The sequence below is a fragment of the Hypanus sabinus genome, chromosome 10, assembly GCF_030144855.1.
Source record: "Hypanus sabinus isolate sHypSab1 chromosome 10, sHypSab1.hap1, whole genome shotgun sequence".
Lineage (NCBI taxonomy): Eukaryota > Metazoa > Chordata > Chondrichthyes > Myliobatiformes > Dasyatidae > Hypanus > Hypanus sabinus.
The window spans coordinates 79,963,525-79,983,265 of record NC_082715.1 but is presented as its reverse complement, the minus strand read 5'-3'; the positions used below and the strand labels follow the sequence as shown (position 1 = coordinate 79,983,265).

General features: G+C 42.2%; 1 protein-coding gene across 4 annotated transcripts in view; it reads right to left on the bottom strand.

Moving 5' to 3' along the window:
- heatr5b (HEAT repeat containing 5B) overlaps positions 1-19,741 on the bottom strand; it is a 139,940-nt gene that overhangs the window by 93,919 nt on the left and 26,280 nt on the right. For all 4 annotated transcript variants that reach the window (XM_059982182.1, XM_059982183.1, XM_059982184.1 and 1 more), the window contains 4 exons: positions 16,594-16,751; positions 15,240-15,489; positions 9,388-9,540; positions 7,450-7,700 (listed from right to left, as the gene is read on the bottom strand). In XM_059982182.1, coding sequence (XP_059838165.1) covers positions 7,450-7,700; positions 9,388-9,540; positions 15,240-15,489; positions 16,594-16,751 — 812 coding nt within the window. The remainder of the gene's footprint in view (positions 1-7,449; positions 7,701-9,387; positions 9,541-15,239; positions 15,490-16,593; positions 16,752-19,741) is intronic.

Sequence of the window (19,741 nt, the reverse complement as noted above, 5' to 3'; positions counted from 1 at the left end):
GGCAGAAAATTACATGGCGGTGATGAAGTCCACTCCTCCTCCAAATGACCGGAGTCTGTGTCTCACCATGGCCGATGAGAGAATAACCCTGTGCAGGGTCAACCCACAGAAGGCTGCTGGACCAGACAATATTTCTGGCAAAGTGCTTAGAGGATGTGCAGACCGGCTAGCAGATGTTCTCACTGACATCTTCAACATCTCCATGAGCAGCACCTGTCGTTCCAACTTGCTTCAAGGCTGCCACCATTGTCCCTATGCCGAAGAAGTCTTCAGTGTCCTGCCTCAATGACTACCATCCCATTGCACTCACATCCATCATCATGAAGTGTTTCGAGAGGCTCGTCATGAGACACATCAAGACCCTGCTGCCCCCCTCACTTGACCCCCTGCAGTTTGTGTACCGCCCAACCGCTCAACAGACAACATCATTGCCATCACCCTCCACCTGGCCCTCACCTACCTGGACAAAAAAGACACGTACGTTCAAATGTTGTTCATAGACTTCAGTTCAGCATTCAACACAATCATTCCTCAGAAGCTGATTGGAAAGCTGAGCCTACTGGGCCTGAACACATCCCTCTGCAACTGGATACTAGACTTCCTGACTGGGAGACCTCAGCCAGTCCAGATCGGGAGCAGCATCTCCAACACCATCACACTGAGCACGGGGGCTCCCCAGGGCTGTGTGCTCAGTCCACTGCTGTTCACTCTGCTGACTCACGACTGTGCTGCAACACACAGCTCGAACCACATCATCAAGTTCGCCGATGACACAACCGTGGTGGGTCTCATCAGCAAGAATGACAAGTCAGCATAGAGAGGAGGTGCAGTGGCTAACAGACTGGTGCAGAGCCAACAACCTGTTTCTGAATGTGAACGAAACAAAAGAGATTGGTTGTTGACTTCAGGAGGGCACGGAGCAATCACTTCCCACCGAACTTTCTGCAAAGGCTGAAGCAAGTCCATCTCCCATCCCCTCATCACATTCTACAGAGGTTGTATTGAGAGTATCCTGAGCAGCTGCATCACTGCCTGTTTACACCACACGCTGCATCCGCAAAGCAAACAGCATTCTGAAGGACCCCACGCACCCCTCATACAAACTCTTCTCCCTCCTGCCATCTGGGAAAAGGCACCAAAGCATTTGGGCTCTCACAACCAGACTATGTAACAGTTTCTTCCCTCAAATCATCAGACTCCTCAATACCCAGAGCCTGGACTGACACCAACTTACTGCCCTCTACTGTGTCTATTGTCTTGTTTATTATTTATTGTAATGCCTGCACTATTTTGTGCACTTCATGCAGTCCTGGGTAGGTCTGTAGTCTAGTGTAGTTTTTTTCTGTGTTGCTTTATGTAGTTCAGTGTGGTTTTTGTATTGTTTCATATAGCAACATGGTCCTGAAAAACATTGCCTCGTTTTTACTGTGTACTATACCAGCAGTTATGGTCAAAATGACACTAATAAGTGACTTGACTTGACTTGAGTGAAATGGAATTGACCAGTCTTAATTCACTTCTAAACAGGTCCTGAAGGGCCTCGGCCTGAAATGTTGACTCTTTATTTCTCTCCATAGATGCTGCATGACCTGCTGAGTTTCTCCAGAATGTTAGACAAGACCGAAAGACACGAGATAGGATATGTGTATGGTGTGCTGGGGCCTTGATACCAAATAACACCACTGACCCTGTACCCTGCCATCTTTCCTTGTTGAGGGAACTCCAGGAGCTTGTCAGCCAAGGTAATGGTGGGGTGGGGTGGGGTGGGGGGGTTGCACTGAGGGAGGCAGCAGCCCAGTCCATCACACAAACCAGCAACCCCTCACCCCTCCATGGACCCTCCCTACTATTCCCTGATGAAGGGTCGCAAAATGTCGACTCTTTATTCCTTTTCTTAGATGCTGCCTGACCAGCTCAGTTAGACCATAAGACATAGAAGCAGAATTAGGCCATTCCATCATGGCTGAATTATTAGCCCTCTCAGCTTAATTCTCCTGCCTTCTCCCTGTAACTACTGACACCCTAACTAATCAAGAACCTATCAACTACCGCTTTAAATATATCTAATGGCCTCCACAGTCGTCTGTGACAATACATTCTACAGAATCACCACCTTCTGGCTAAAGAAATTCCATCTACTCTCTTTTCCAAATGGATGTCCCTCTATTCTGAGGCTGTGGCTTCAGCTCCTAGACTTATCCACCACAGGAAACATCCTCTCCACATCCACTCTACCTAGGCCTTTCAAAATTCAATAGGTTTAAATGAGATTCCCCCTTTCTTCTAAACTCCAGCAAGTACAGGCCCAGAGCCATCAAACATTTCTCATACATTAACCCTTTCAATCCTTGAATCATTCTTGTGAACTTCTTCTGGACCATCTCCAATGTTGGCACATCTTTTTTCTTAAATAAGTGGCCCAAAACTGCTCACAATACTCCAGGTATGGGTTGATCAATGCCTTATTAAGCTTTAGCGTTATATCCTTCCTTTTCTATTCTAGTCCTCCTGAAACGAATGTTAACATTGCACTTGCCTTCCTTACCACTGACTCAACCTGAAAAATAACTTTTAAGGAATCTTGTGCGAAGACCTCAAATCTGTTTGCATCTATGATTTTTGAATTTTCTCCCCTTTTACTAAATAATCTACACCCTTATTTCTTCAACCAAAGTATATGACCATACACTTCCCTACACTATATTCCATCTGCCACCTATTTGCCCATTCCCTCAATCTGTCTGTCCTTCTGCAGACTCCGTTTCCTCAACATAACCAGCCATCCCTTCACTTCATATAGCTTTGCATTGTCCACAAACGTGGCCAAAAAGCCATCAATCATGTCATCCAAATCATTGATATATAATGTGAAAAGAAGCAGTCCCAACACTGACCCCTACAGAATTCCACTGGTCATGCTACTCAACCAGAATAGGCCCCCTTTATTCTGACTCTTTGCTTCCTGCCAGTCAGGTAACCTTCCATCAACTCTAGTATCTTTCCTGTGATACCATGGTTAAGCAATCTCACGTGCACCACGTTGTTAAGGCCTTCTTAAAATCCAAGTAAACAACATTCACTGACTCTCCTTTGCGCATCTTGCTTGTTATTTTCTCAAAAAAATTCCAACAGATTTCCCAGGCAAGAGTTCCCTTTAAGGAAACCATGCTGACTTTGGCCTATTTTAATATATGCCTCCAAGTACCCCGAAACCTATTCCTTCATAATGGACTTCAACATATTCCGAACCACTGAAGTGAGGCTAACTGGCCAATAATTTCCTTTTTTCTGCTCCTCCTCCTTCTTAAAGGAATGGAGTGACATTTGCAATTTTCTAGTCCTCTAGAACCATTCCAGAATCTAGTAATTCTTGAAAGATCATTACTAAGCATCTCAAGCATCTTCTCCTTAGTAATAGCAACTGTACTCACTTGTGCCCCTTGACACTTGAATTTCTGGCATACTGTTGGTATCTTCCACAGTGAAGATGGGCACATGATACTTAAAGTTCGTCCACCATTTCTTCAATGTCATTTTCCAATGGTCTGACAGACAGACAGACATACATACACAAATACACACACACACTTTTTTTTATATATATGTGTTTATATTCTGCAGATGTTGGAGTCCACAGCAACCCATACAAAATGCTTGAGGAATTCAGCTGGTCAGGCTGCATCTATGCAGAGAAATAAACAGTTGATGTGTCGCGCTGATACCCAAAATCGGGACTATAAAAGAAATCAATTCATTTTTAGCAATTGCCTGTTGCACAAGGTTTACAGAGGCTGGCGCTGAAATGACCAACTCTAAGAGGGAAAACCATTACAAGGATTGGAGAAACCATTTCAAGCAACCGGATGGTTAGTTGCTAACCAGAGGGGCTGAACTAAGGTGTCTGACAATAGAGGCAGAGAGGTGATGGAGCACTTTAAAGCAATGAGCTGTTTTCATCTGGAATACTTCATTATGGGAATCTGGAAGCAAATACAATAAAAATATTTGAAAAAATAGATTGCAGACTTTGCAAGGAGCAAAGGGAATGTGATTAATTGTAATTGTAAACACATGGGCTCTATTGTTCAAACAGCATTCATTTCCAGAGGACTAGAATATTAAAGCAAGGATGTAATGTTGAGGCTTTATAAGACACTGGTGAGGCACTTGGAGTATTGAGAGCAGTTTTGGGCCCCTTATTTAAGAAAGGATGTGCTGACATTGAAGAGGGTTTAGAGGAGGTTCACGAGAATAATTCTGGGAATGAAAAGCTCATTGTATGAGAAGTGATTGATGGCTCTGGGCCTTTACATACTGAAATTTAGAAGAATGAAGCATCTCATTGAAACTTATCAAATATTGAAAGGCCTAGATAGAGTGGATGTGGAGAGGATGTTTCCTATGGTGGAGGAGTCTACCAATGATCCCTCTATGGTGTACGCGAAAACAGATCTTTTGCTACTAGCAGACAAAAGAATTTAAACTGCACACAAAAGGTTGTCACCCTTTACTTCGTTGGCATGTTAAGTATATTTCACGACTATATATAATCACATTTCCTTTTCCAGATGCGGATGGTGTTGACAACATGGAGTGTGTGATGATTTATCTGGAGATTTTAGAACAGGCTTATTTATATAGCTTTTATTGAAGAAATTACTGATTCCCTGTGTTGAATTCCAAAGATGAAAAGGGTGTGAAGCGCAGAAGAACTGGCAGTTCATTCAAAGTGGAATGGTTCAATAAAGCAGTAGAAACTGCTACACCAAAAGCTCATGAGCTCAGGAACGTGCAGCTACATGAATTGCTTATACACAATACGGAAAATGCTGTTACCTGCGTGTATTGTTGTAATGCAAAAGTTGCTGAAGAATTTGCAAGTGGGAAGAAATGGACTGATACTTAGAAACCTGACTTTTTAAAGCATTGTTTAGCAACCAAGTCACATATGGACGGTGTGCAAAACCTCCGGCGAGAAAATCCTTCATTACCTACTACATGTATGCTACAACACACACAAAATGCTGGTAGAACACAGCAGGCCAGGCAGCATCTATAGGGAGAAGCACTGTCGACGTTTCGGGCCGAGACCACAAAGGTCGACAGCTCTTCTCCCTATAAATGCTGCCTAGCCTGCTGTGTTCTACCAACATTTTTTGTGTATTGTTGTTTGAATTTACAGCATCTGCAGATTTCCTCGTGTTTGACATGTATGCTACACATGCTTTGAGAGAGTTCCGATGAATGAGAGGGATAATGATCAAACCCAGAGGAGATCAAAGTTCTTATTGGCAGTACTTTTCTAGCTGTTAAAATAAATACCTCCATATATAAAATCCAGTATGCACACGTTGTTGTCAAGGGGCAAAAAAATTGCACAGCACAAGATTTTTGCGCACACTGGTCATTACAAATTAGAGGAAACATCAGACTACATGACCAGAGGACACAGCTTCAGAATATAGGGATGACCATTTAAAATAGAATTAAGGGGGAGCTTCTTTAGCCAGAGATTGGTGAATCTGTCAAATTTGTTACCACAGGCAGCTGTGGAGGCCAGGTCACTGGGTGTATTTAAGGTTCTTGATTAGTCAGGACATGAAAGGTTAAAGGGAGAAGGCAGAAGAATGGGATTGGGAGGGAAATAGATCAGCCATGATGAAATGGAGGAAAAGACTTGATGGGTCAAATGGCCTAATACTGCCCCCATGTCTAATGGCATTCTCAGGCTTAAGAACGTGATGAGATCAATGAGCAAACAGAAATAAACTAAAACTGTGATTATCTTGCATACTCCCTCATTACTAATTTGTGCTTTAAATAAGAATAGATACAAAAACACTAATTTTAATGAAGCTAAGATTAATTGTGGCAGAAAGCAGGATGCTCTAAGATTTGCTGGGGGAAATCAGAGGGTTGTATTTGCAGGAGGAAAAGGAATGGACAGTGTTTTGGGTCGAACCCAGCAACACGCCAAAGAGTGAAGAATGGAGATGGGTGGTATGAAGTGAAGAGGGAGAGTGGCTAGAGAGGGACAAGAGGTGACTGGAGGATTGAGGAGGGCCAAAAGATGACGGGCTGATTTACCCAGGCCTATACGAGTCAGTCTGATTTCTCAAAAAATACAACCAAAATTAAGATTAATTCTCGCTTCTTTAACTAATCTTCTTCAAGCTGCAGACCTCAGTCTTCTCAGAAAGGGGTAGCTCTTAAAGCAGCCCATTCAAATCTCATTCCACATAAAATTCAAAGAATGAAATGACACATTGGCAGAGTAAAAGTAGATTAAGACTGAAAAGGAGTCACAGCAGCCTGGATGTGGTGAGTGCTCTCAGGAGCTGATATGCATAACCAGAAATAGCCTGTACATCGAGTAGCTACCACCACCACTTCAAACTGTAGTGGTGTTATAACATCTAATTCGATTTAATATAAACACTAGCCATACATGCAGTTGTAAACATTAGTTTGGAGAGCTTAAAAATGGTAATAATCTTACAAAATAAACTTTTAAATGGGACCCTCTCACAGGATGAGATTTGAAAAAGCAGTATCACTTCACTGGAAAAAATGCAGGGGTTATGCTGCCAGGAGTGGTGGTAGAGGCAGATATATTAGGGATTCTTAGTTTGGCACATGGATGAAAGAAAAATGGAGGGCAGTGCAGGACCAAAGCATTAGATTGATTTTGAAGTAGAAGAAAAGATCAGCACAACATTATGGGCCAAAGGACCTGTACTGGGTTGTTACTGTGTGCCCACTGCAACCTTCTACTATAGTCTTCACCAAGCTAGCTGTCTCCAAAATGGTTTCACATCCCAGTCAGGACATCTCTGAGAGTGCAAGAACCATTGCTGATCACCCTTTTATACAGTCAAATGAGCACCCTCAGACATAGAACGGAATCAGAACATTTGGCCTATTAAGTTTGACTTGCAGTGAATAGACTCAGAAATGAGAGCAGTGTTCTGGACATGCCATTTGTCAGAAGAGGCACAAAATAGAAACCCCACCCAGCCCCTCGGGGGATGTGAAAGATCACACGGTATTAGAGCAGGAATTATTTTGGCTGGGAAACCAAGGAGCTTATTAAATTATTCCTCAACCAATATCATCATCAACAGATACTGGCAAATGTCGTGCTCTTGTTACAGACCTTGTAGTGGATTCAGCAGCAAATCAAACACAAGAAATTCGGCAGATACTGAAAATCCCAGCAACAGACAAAGGTCTGAGCAAGTCAGGCAGCATTTATGGAGGGGAATGAACAATCAATGTTTCAGGCCGAGATCCCCTTCTAGAATGCGATTCCACATAGATACTGTGTGACCTGAGTTCCTCCAGCATTTTCTGTGTGTACATTTAGTAGCGTCATGTTTCTGACATTAATACATTGACTATAATAAAAAATACTCTGGGATATTCCAAGGCTGAAGAAAGGACCTTTACCTTTCCTTTGGCATGCGGAATTCCAAGGGGACACTGGTGCACACTACCCAGCAATGCTGCCATCGCAAAGCTGTATCCGGTGACAGCTTCTGGTGACGTCTTCAGATTGTTGATGCATTCTGCACACCTATCCAACAGCGGGGTCAGCTGATAGGGCAGTGCAACAGCGACACAGCGCAGGCACCAGGCTGCACCCAGCCTGGCTGCCATACTGGGATGGAGCAGTACAGAGGTCACCGTCTCCAGAAGCCCTTTCAAAATAAGAATTTCCATTTAATAACTCAATAAAAATTCTCTGGACAGGTTCAAAATACTAGAGCCTTTATTGCAACATCACTTTGTTTGCTATCAATTTGAAACAAACCTTTACTGCACACAGTCTAACTGACATTTATTTGGTGATACAAAACATTTTTACTGCATTACCAAAGATGGAGATGACAATTAAACCAATCGCATCAACAGATAAGTCATAAGCTTATTTTTTTAAACACACAAGTGGACCATTAGGTTTTTGGAAAAACCTGAAATTTCACCTGTTAAAGCTTTAAGCTCTTGAACTCCTGCCTTTCTTTTCCTTTGTGGCATTTTAAAACTTAAGTCCCATCAACATTCCATTACAAAGATTACTGCAATACTTTACTGCAGCAGCAATCAGAGTTTAATTCCCACCGCTGCAATGAGTTTGTATGTTCACCCCATAATGGGTATGCTATGTGACAACAGAAGCATGGTAACACTTGCAGGCCGCACCCAGCACATCCCAAGACCACGGCTGTTGATGCAAAACGATGCATTTCACTGTATATATCGAGATGCATGGTACAAATAAAGTTAGAAGAAATGGAAGGGTTGACTATTTTCTAAATGGAGAGAAAATACAAAAAAACTGAGGTGCAAAAGGACTTGGGGGTCTTTGTGTAAGATTCCCTAAACATTAATTGGCAGGTTGAGTCTGTAACAAGGAGGGTAAATGCAATGTTAGCATTCATTTCAAGAGGGCTAGAATATAAAGCAAGGATGCAATGTTGAGACTTTATGAAGCACCGGTGATGCCTCACTCAGAGTATCATGAGCAGTTCTGGGTCCCTTATCTGAGAAAGGATGTGCTTCTCCTATCTGAGAAAGGAGGGTTCAAAGGAGGCTCATGAAAATGATCCCAGGATTGTCATATGAAGAGTGTTTGAAGGCTCTGGGCCTGTATTCACTTGAATTCAGAAGCTCATTGGGTGACCTTACTGAAACCTATTGAATGGTAAAAGGCGTTGATAGAGTGGACGAGGAGAGGATGTTTCCTATGATGAAAGAGTCTAAGGGGCATCTTTTTAGAACAGAGATGAGGAAGAATCTCTTTAGCCAGAATGGTGAATCTGTGGAATTCTTTGCCACAGGCAGCTGTGGAGGCCACTGCTATGCATAATTCTTGAATGGTCAGGGCATGAAGGGATACGGGGAGAAGGCAGGAGATTGGGGCTGAGGAGAAAATTAGATCAGCCATGATGAAATGGCGGAGCATACAAATAACCTATTTCTGCTCCTATATCTTATGCCTTATGGTCTAATCTTACCTTAAGTCTGGTTCAATGGGCAGCCTTAAACATTTCCCCCTCCAGCAGTCTGCTTGAGTTGATTTCCCTTTGCACATTCCCCATTACTATACCACTCCCTCGCCACCTTACTGAAGATAAATTCATAAATCCTAGTGTCTGTCCAAAGATATACCTCAGATATGCTGCTGACCTGCACGTTCCCCGTCCACCTTACTCAAGTGTCCTAACCTGGCAAAACTATATTTCAAAAGTAAATCATTAACTGTGAAGTAGTTTGGGACTTACTGAGATTGTGAAGTTTGGGTGTAGATTCTATCATGCTAGAGGAGCTATATACAGCAATACAAACCTCCTTCCAAGTTGAGGGACCTGTCTGTTATCCACTTACCAATGGAGGGTTCCTGGATGAGAGGAGCGGCAGTGGCACTCAAGCTCTGGACTAAGCTGCCAAGTTCCTGTAGGGCACACACCATCACATGCTGGCTCGCAGAAACGTCAGCGGCCCCTGACTTGTCATTATTGGCGTCATTCATCACAGATTCTGTCACGGCAGAAACAAAGCACTGACTCAGGATAATTACCATCGGTGCACATTCCAAGTATCTGTGCTCCCCACAACAAAATAAAAATGCAGACTGACAAGCTACGCAATTAATCTAAACCACAGCTCTACAGTAAGTGGGTTTATTTGCAGTAGAAAACGAGAACCATGAACAGTAGAGGCACTTGACATTTGAAACAACTGAGAAAAGTCAGCCACACTGATGTAATACAAAGAGGTCCAGATTATCCATATATTTCCTAGGCGACAGGTCGTTATTGGACCACATGCGGTTTTATAACAAACCGATTACTGGTCCTGTAACAGAACCACTGGACTATTGCACCATGGGAAGTTTAATGAATCACCCAATTCAGATAGGGGTTTCTGAAGTGAAGCAAACTGCCCCATTGGCCTATTCTGCCACAAGTAGTCGTCTATTCAGCCTACACCAATGTTTTCCCTCTGTAGAAATAAACATGGAATTGTATTACAAAAAAGCAGGCCATAGCTTTTGGCTCAACTGTTCTCTCTGGAAGTCCATTTTATTCTGTGTGAACATATTCCTGCCTTACTCTAAATCTCCAACATTTCATCTTGTACCCTATGGCCCCATGTTTTTCCATCAACAGCTGGAAACAACTGTCTGCTATCAACCTTACTCACCCTTTCAGATCTCGAAAAAGACCTGCCCCATATCTGTAATAATATGGTACTGAAAATCGATTCATCTTTTACCAGACTACTCTTGTGCAAATCAGTACTGTAAAGAGCCAATATACTTCCTGTACAGTGTTGCCAAATAATGCAGTACTTGGATCATTACATACAGATGCTTACTTGGAATATTAAAATTGGAATTTGGTTCCTTCCAGCCTGCCATGACCTGCAGTTTAATTCTATTTACCCGCCTTACTTCCACATCGCTAACCTCACACATTGCACATTGAGCCTAGGGAAGTAACTGCCAGGACTTGTTTCTTGGATCATCTCACACAACTACACTTGGAGATGCATCTGCTCCCAGAATTTTATCACCTGATCATCACTGCCAATCCGCACTCCTTCCCCCCAAACCCACCCTTAGTATTTTTTTAAAAGGCTAAATACAAATCAGGAGAAAACAGAGAGAAAGAGATATGTAAATATCTGGAAGGTAAAACAGATAAATGCCTCTGGAAACAATGAGTGAGTGAGTGAGAATATGAAAGCATCTGCTGGGGGGGACAGGTTACACCACTGGGGGCACTGAGGCAAACAGAGAAATGAAATGCACAGGAGACGAGGGACTTGCACTTGGGTATGGACAGAGAGAAATGCAAACTCATGGAGCCAGTAAGAATAGTGTATGTATGAACGAAGATATAGCAGGAAACAGAAACCAATGGAAACATAAATGGGTAGACAAAAGAGAAGGACAGGCAAATAGCAGAAATGCATCGAAAAGGAAGTTAGGGAAAAGCAAGCTGGGAACATTTCGATATTTTGGAAGGGTGATATGACCCGATCTTCTATTTTGAAGTGTCCTGATGAGGGGTCTTAGTCCAAAACATTGACTGTTCATTCCTCACCATAGATGCTGTCTGACCTGCTGAGTTCCTCCAGCATTTTGTATGCACTGCTCTGGATTTCCAGCATCTGCAGAATCTCTTATATTTATTCAATCCTGGCTGCTTTTTATGTTCTTCTACTTCCCTGCCAGTTTAATTCTCCATCCTACTCCTTCTTTCACCACTCTTTGACCTCTCGGATGGTTTCAACAAAACTCAATTTAGGCTTCTAACTCGTCTTCTGACTCGGCACACAGCAGCCTTCTGGACTCCACACCTCATTAAACAACTTTAGATCGTCAACCATTCCAGCCTTGTATCATACATTTTGTTCTTCTCTTTTCTTCTGACATCTCAGATTTCACTCTATTCACTCTTCTTTCTAGGCAGCACCCCTAACATCATCCATTCTCTCATTTCTCTGTCCTATCATAGACCTGCCCTGTTGTTTATTCTGTCTCTTCCCACCGACCCCCCCCCCCCCCCGCCAACCTCACACAAATTAAAATTAGGCCCACTTCTAATATTTTTCCATTGCAAGGCTTTTGAAACATTAACAACTTTTTCTTCTTCAGAGACACAAGAGACTCCAGGTGCTGGAATCTGAGGCAAAAAAGCAAACCACTGGAGAAGCTCAGCGTCTGTGCAGGTAAGGAATAGTTGACATTTAGGTCAAGCCCCTGCATCAGGACTGAGTCAGTAGAATGATGGCCAGAATGAAGAGGTAAGAGGGAGGATTCAACAGGGGCTCCTGGGTGATAGATGAAGCCAAGGTGAGGTGGGGGATGATGAGCAAATGGAGCCACGTGGGGCGGTAGAGACAGAGGCTGTAAGGTGATAAGTATGATCAGATGAGGGGCAGATGGAGTGAGGAAATTGAAAGGCTAGGCCAAGGGAGATATCCAAGTGAACAGGTATAAGAGTGATGGGCAGATGCAAACAGATAGGGTGGGTGGACTGATAAGAGTATAAGAGAAATAAAGGGGGTGTAGGTTAACTGAAATAGATAAATCCTGTATTCATACGAATGGGTAGTAGACTCTCCAAGTGGAATTTTACATGTTGCTCTTAAAAGCTGTTCACTGCCTAATATATTTTTATCCATTTCTACATTGACATCTGTCTGCAAACTTCCCTCTTCCACACCTGACTCCACTTGCCCTTCATCCCTCACTTGGTTCCACCAAATATCTACTGTTGCAGCCCATCTCAGCCTCTCCTTGCTCTCCTTCCATTGGCCAACTACCCCCTCAGTCCTGACCATCCTATTGCCTGCACACCTGCCGAGTTCCTCTCACTGTTTTCTTTAAACTTTCTATTTATGCTGCCTGCTTTTGCTGAGTAATTTAAGCATTTTGTGTTTTCTGCAAGACAGTGGATTGCAGTTAATGGGGGGGGAGGGAGAAAAGAGAGAGGGGGAGGAGGGGGGAGGAGCAGGGAGGAGGAGGGAGGAGGAGGAGAGAGAGAGATCTTACAGAGAAAGGAGGGCAGAGCAGGTTGATGGACAGCTGGTATCCAACATGTGGAGATAAAAACCAGGTCCGCGGTTACACAGACTCACAGTTTCGGACACTGAACGAGCTTTGTTGCACCCATGGGAAGGTGGGGTTTTGGAGGATCGATTCGTGGAAATCAATTAGTGGCTCTAGCAGTGTGAAAAGGTGTGACCGGTGGGGAATTATTTGCGTGTCCACCCTTGCCTGGGTGATAATTCCATCACTGAAGAATGGTCATACGTGTTATGGTCACAGTTGGTGACTTCAACAGGATTTTGGAAGACAACTGGAAGATCAATGGCATCAGCTGACCTCTCACCTCTCTCTTCAACGTTACTCAACTAACTACCTCAAACTGAACTGAACTCCCTTCATCATCGTAAGACTATATCCATCCACCCCTAGTTTTGTTCCTATTTCTACACTTATGTATATATCATTGCTAACCTGTTTGATATATCTGCATTTATAGTACTGTATTGCATAGTTACTAATAAACACTATTAGTTTATAGCAATACCAGACTCCAATGTGTTTCCATTTCTGCTGGTTCTTTAACCCGTCACGGGGTACGTGACAGGACACACAGGGACCAGTACACGTACAACATGCTGGAGGAACTCAGCAGATCGGGCAGCATCCGTGGAAACGAGCGGTCAATGTTTCGTGCTGAGATCCTTTGTCAGGACTGAAGAGGGAGAGGGCAGGGACCCTATAAAGAAGGTTGGGGGAGGGTGGGAAGAAGGCTGGTAGGTGTCAGGTGAAAAACCAATCAGGAAAGATCAAGGGGTGGAGGAGGGGAAGCAGGGAGGGGATAGGCAGGAAAGGTGAAGACGGAATGTAAGGGGAAAGCACTATGGGTAGTAGAAGGCGCCAGAATCATGAGAGAGGTGATAGGCAGCTGGAAGAGGAGGCAGAGTGAAACTGGGATGGGGGAAGGGAGAGGGAAGGCCAGTACATTTTGGCCCAATTAAGCAGCTGCCCCAATTAGGTGAGGATTCATGGAAATAGTTAGAAGGTTAAAAAAAACAAACTACCATTTAACTGAGTAGCAATCTAAGTACTTAAATGAAATACAGAACAAATTAGAAAGGTAGCAATATCTCTACAATATTATAAAACTGAGTATTAATTTTTAATAATAATCAGAAGAATTCATCAACGCCACATTGTTTTGACTGTAAATGATCAAAATCAGTGCAGATAATGGACCGCTTTCATACAATGTCTTTGATAATTGCATCTCCAAATCTTCAGTTTCATTGTAACACTGTCAATATCTTCAAACTCTACATAATTCTTAACTTGTTGGAGTAGAGAAATCCTTTCATCTTCACTCCTTATCATCTCTGGCATCTCCAAGCCCGAATGGTTGGAACAACAGTGAGCAAAACAGTTCCGAATTGTCTTACTGCTATTTCTCGCCAACTATCTGTGACAAAAACTCTGCTTTTTGAACACAAGCACACACAACTGACACTATTTAAAAACTGATCATTCTAAGCAGTGTTGTGTCTTACAGCCATGCAAATGTGCGTGACTGGCACTAGTTAGAAACTGTTCAGCAACAGTCTCCTGCTCCAGGTAAGGGCCATGGTGTCCCAAATTATTTTTTTAATTTAGTTTTTATTCTTTAAGAGTTGTCTCAAATAAACAGCTGTCCCAATTAACTGATGGCCCAAATAACTGGAATCCACTGTACTTCCCTTTCAATTTTTTAACTTTAGTTTTGATAGCCAGAGGTGAAGATTGATCATAATTATGAAGAAATTCCCTCATTGTGCATGAAAACAACTGCCAAAGTGAAGACAAATATTTAGTAATATGCTACCACTATATACAAGTTCACTGTCTATGAACTTGCAGACAGTGCCCAAGGTAGAAAATAACGCTGGCTCACTTCCAGCACAGGTGCCAACTACAAGGATTCAAAGTCATGAACTCCATTAAAAATTTTCTGAAGTATATTAAGATCTTCAGAATGTCAAAATAAATTATCATTGCTGATTAACTGGTCTCTAAAAACTCACACTTGTTCCTCAATCACAGTTTGGCATGTGGAAACAGCCTGGTGCCTGTCACTACACTGTGTTGAAGTCTGAACAAAGAAATGCCATTTTTAACCAGAAATTGATTAATTGGATACATATATTGACCAACTGGTAACCTTGTGGATATGCAAACTAATTTTAAAAGCCAATAGTACTTCAAAACTAGTAAAGTAACTAACCAATAGTAAGCATCACCCTAGAATCCTTTGTTGCATCTTTATCTTGGTATGCCAAATTGCTCTGGACCCATGATGTGCAAAAGGGAAGCTATGATCTTCAAAGACCCGACTTGCGTGGGCTAACCACACTTTATCCATATACTGTTATTGCTTGGACATTATCTTAACCCCTTTCTTGCCACAACTTCCACAAAATGTCAGCATTGACAAACTGCAAATAAAACATGGAAGCAGCAGAGTGACTTCCAAAAGGAGATAGTCAAGCAATATAACAGAGGTGTGGAACAATTTGGACAACTCTTCCAAAGGGCAGGCATAGACATGATGTACACACATGATATGTGTTGATTGCATGAGTAGATGGTGATCATTACATAAAGGTGATTGTTAAAACTAACATCCGATAACTAGTCTTCTCCTTACCCACTGTCTTCATCTGCTTGGCAATAGCCTGGCAAATCTCCTTTGCAGCTGCAATCTGTGCTTTCTCACCCAGCAGGCTGCCCACAGTTGCCCGAAGGATGAACGACACACATCGCCGGGAATACACCGCTTCCACATGGCTTTGGGTGGCCCGGGGATGTAAGACAAGCTCCAGTACATGGGTAAGGAAGATGGCAAAATTACGCTCCAGCCACTGCCCTCCGAGAGTGGTGACAAATACAACGTACGCCTGTAACGGAGAGAGAGAATATCAAAACAGGGATCAGAAAAATATCCTGCTCTTCCTGTTCCAGATGCATTCCCTTCATCATTCATCCTCATGGAGGGATCAGAGTGAGCAATTTCAAGCTCCTGGGTGTCAAGACCTCTGAGGATCTAACCTGGTCCCAACATATCAATGCAGCTATAAAGGTGGCAAGACAGTGGCTATAATTGAATTACCTATTCAATTGTAATTGAATTACTTATTAGGAGTTTTAAGGGATTTGATTTGAAAACTTCTACAGATGTATCATGGAGAACATTCTGACAGGCTGCATCACTATCTGGTTTGGTGGTTGTGGGGGGAGGCTACTGCACAGGACAGAAAGAAGCTACAGAAAGTTGTAAGATTGGTCAGCTCCATCTTGGGTACTAGCTGGAACAATTGAGCAGATAAGCACATAATCAACAAATATACTCTCCTTTTTCAAGCCCCACAATGAAGAAACTATGCTTTCTCTCATCTGGTCCTGAGGACAGTGAAACAGTGTTAGCAGCTCAGGGTGACGACTGTGCAACCAAATGGATGGGGAAAGCCATTGAAGCAGTTCTCAATAAGGAAGTTCAGAATCAAGTCTTTCACAAGTAAGTTGTGAAATTTGTTTTTTGGCAGCAAGTCAGTGCAATACTTAAAAATACTATAATTTGCAATAAGAAAAATAAAAATAAATGAATGGTGCTAAGAGAGCAAAAATGGTGAGTTATTGTTCATGGACCATTCAGAAATCTGATGTTAGAAGGGAAGAAGCTGTTCCTAAAACTATCTTCAGGTTCCTGTACCTAATCTCTGATGGTAGTAATGAGAAGAGGGTGGCAGGGGTCTTTAATAATGGATGATGCCTTTTTGAAGCATCGAAATTTGAGGATAGGCTGAAAGTAGTAGTACACTCAAGCAGAGAATTCCTGAAATAGAATGGGGCAATGAATTGAATGCGAACTCAAAAACAATACTGCAGAAGCAATGAAACTAGTTACACAGTCAAAATTGCAGCCTAGTCATGCCCCTTCGGTAACTACCAACTTAATGCCAAGGTGTAGGTGCTTCATTTTGCCCACTGATCAAGGTACTTACTTGTGTGACCCCGACTCGAACTTCTCGGCTGATGGACCCCCCACCTTTCAGCATCTCTCCACCACTCCTCAGGAATCCAGATCCCCCACGCAGAAATCCTGTGGCCATCAGCTCCAACACCTCTTCCAAGGTGGCACGTTTCACATTCTGTCGCATCACTGAAACAATTGAAAATAAAAGGTAAGCTATCAGGAAAACTGCAAGTGTCTCCGTGCTTCTGACACCAACATTGCATGCCCACAACTCACTAACCCTAACTTGAATCTTTGGAATGTGGGAGGAAATCCACACAGTCACTGGGAGAACATACTAACCCCTGGGAATCGAACCTCAATCAGTGATCTCTGGCATTGTAAAGTGATTACACTAACAGTTACACCACCATGCTGCCCACAACAAGGGCCATTACTGTAAGATGATCACTGATCTATCCAGCAGGTAACTCGGGAAGCAAATTATTCAGAGTGGAATGATGTTACCACTTGGAACGATAGAGGTGAACTGTATTGACTTATTCAAGACACCTGCATATGTACACCCCAGAAAAAAAAGGACAGGGTGAAAATAGTACAAAAAGGGAGATTGTGCTGATCAAATTAAGTACGCTAATTTTGATAGAATTAGGTGAAGGTAAGTGGCTTGGGGAAAAAAAGGAAATAGCAGCACAGAAAATGTTAACCTGATATAAATGTGTACTTATGACAAGTTGTTCCTTGGTTAAGAATGCCCGACTTACAGACACTTATAACAGAATGAGATTAGATCATATTATTATATTCAGAAGTCTGACACACATACAGTGCCTATTATAAAAAGTATCCCCCCCCCCAGAAGTTTTCATGTTTTATTGTTTTACAACATTAAATCACAGTGGATTTAATTTGTTTTTTTTTTGACACTGATCAACAGAAAAAGGCTCTTTCATGTCAAAGTGAAAACCAATCTCTACAAAGTGATCTAAATTAATTACAAATATAAAATACAAAGTAATTGATTGCATAAGTATTTACCCCCTTTAAGATGACACACAAAATCATCACTGATGCAGCCAATTGGTTTTAGAAGTCATATAATTAGCTAAATAGAGATCACCATGTGCAGTCAAGGTGTTTCAACTGATTATAGTAAAAATACACCCTTATCTGAAGCCCATCTGTTGGTGAGTCAGTAGCCAAGCAAAAACTAGACCATGAAGACAGAACACTCAAAGCAACTCTGCAAAAAAGATTACTAAAAAGCATAGGAGATGAATACAAGAAAATTTCCAAGTTACAGAATATCCCTTAGAATACAGTTAAGTCAAACATCGAGAAACAGAAAGAATATACTGTAGCATGGCTGTAAATCAGCCTACAGCAGGTCATCCTCAAAAACTGAGTGAGCGTGAAAGGAGATGTGAGGGAAGCCACCAAGAGACCTATGACAACTCTGGAGGAGTTACAAGCTTCAGCAGCTGAGATAGGAGAGGCTGCGCATACCACGACTGTTGCCTGGGTGCTATGCCAGTCATAGAAGGGAGAGTGGCAAAGAGAAAGCCACTGTTGAAAAGAAAGCTCACATGAAATCTTGGCTAGAATCTGCCAGAAGTCATGTGGGTGACTCTGAATTCAGCTGGAAGAAGGTTCTATGGTCTGCTGAAACCAAAATTGAGCTTTTAGGCCATCAGACTAAATGCTATATTTGGCATAAGCCAAACACCGTACATCATCAAAAATACACCATCCCTACCATGAAGCATGGGTTGGCTGCAACATTGGGGGGATGCTTCACTGAACTGAACCCTGTGAGGCTTCTGAAGGTAGAGGGTAAAATGAATGCAACAAAGTACAGAGAAATCCTGGAGAAAAACCTGTTGCAGACTGCAAGAGAAGATTTGTTTTCCAGCAAGACAATGACCCCAAATATAATGCAAACTACACAGGAATGACTTAAAAACAAAGTTAATGTCTTGGAGTGGCCAATTCAGAGTCCAGATTTCAATCCAATTGAAAATTTGTGGCTGGACTTGAAAAGGGCTGTTCACTCACGATCCCATTGCAACCTGACAGATCTTGAGCAGTTTTGTGAAGAAGGATAGGGTAAAATGCAGTGTCCAGATGTGCAAAGCTGATAGACCTGTCCACACAGACTCAGGCCAAAATTGCATCTACTAAATACTGACTCGAAGGGGGGGTGAGTGATTATGCAATAAATTATTTTGTGTTTAATAATTGTAATAAATTTAGACTAATTTGTAGAAATTTGTTTTCACTCTGACACAAAAGTCTTTTCAGTTGATCAGTGCCAAAAAAAGCCAAATTAAATCCACTGTGATTCAATGTTATAAAACAATAAAACATGAACACGTCTGGGGGGGGGGGGGGGGGGGCGGGGTGAATACTTTTTACAGACATTGTACATGCATTTATTCCTTTCTCTCTCTCTCTCTCTCTCTCTCTCTCTCTCTCTCTCCATTTTTAGTAACTGTTTGTTTAATCAGTAGTAATCATTTTATTTTAATCAGTCCAGTGCAATTTAATGCCATTTATTACAAAACTGTGGAGGTATATCAAGTGATTTTTGTGTATTTTCTGATACACAGTCAAGATCAACTTGTGAATATTCATAAAAACAGAACCCATTCAGTAGCTGGAAACAGGCTATACAACAGCAACAAGCTTACAGCCAACCACCATACTTCTGAGAAATGAAGTAATAGTCATTCAAGTCTAATCTAAGGTGGTTAAAATAAAACAGATATATACACAGTTACCAATTTATTAGATTGAACCTGTACACCTGCTTGTTAATGAAATATCTAATCAGCCAATCATGTACAGCAACTCAGTGCATAAAAGCATGCAGACATGGTTAAGAGGTTTAGCCACTGTTCAGACCAAACATTAGAATGGGGAAGAAATGTGATCTAAATGACACTGACCATGGTGCCACACTGGGTGGTTTGAGTATCTCAGAATCTGCTGATCTGCTGGAATTTTCATGCACATCAGTCTCTGGAGCTTACAGGGAATGGTGTGGAAAACAAAAAACATCCAGTGAGCGACAGCTCTCTGGGTGAAAATGCCTTGTTAATGAGAGAGGTCAGAGGAGAATGGCCTGACTGGTTTAACACGATAGTAACTCAAATAACCATGCATTACAACAGTGG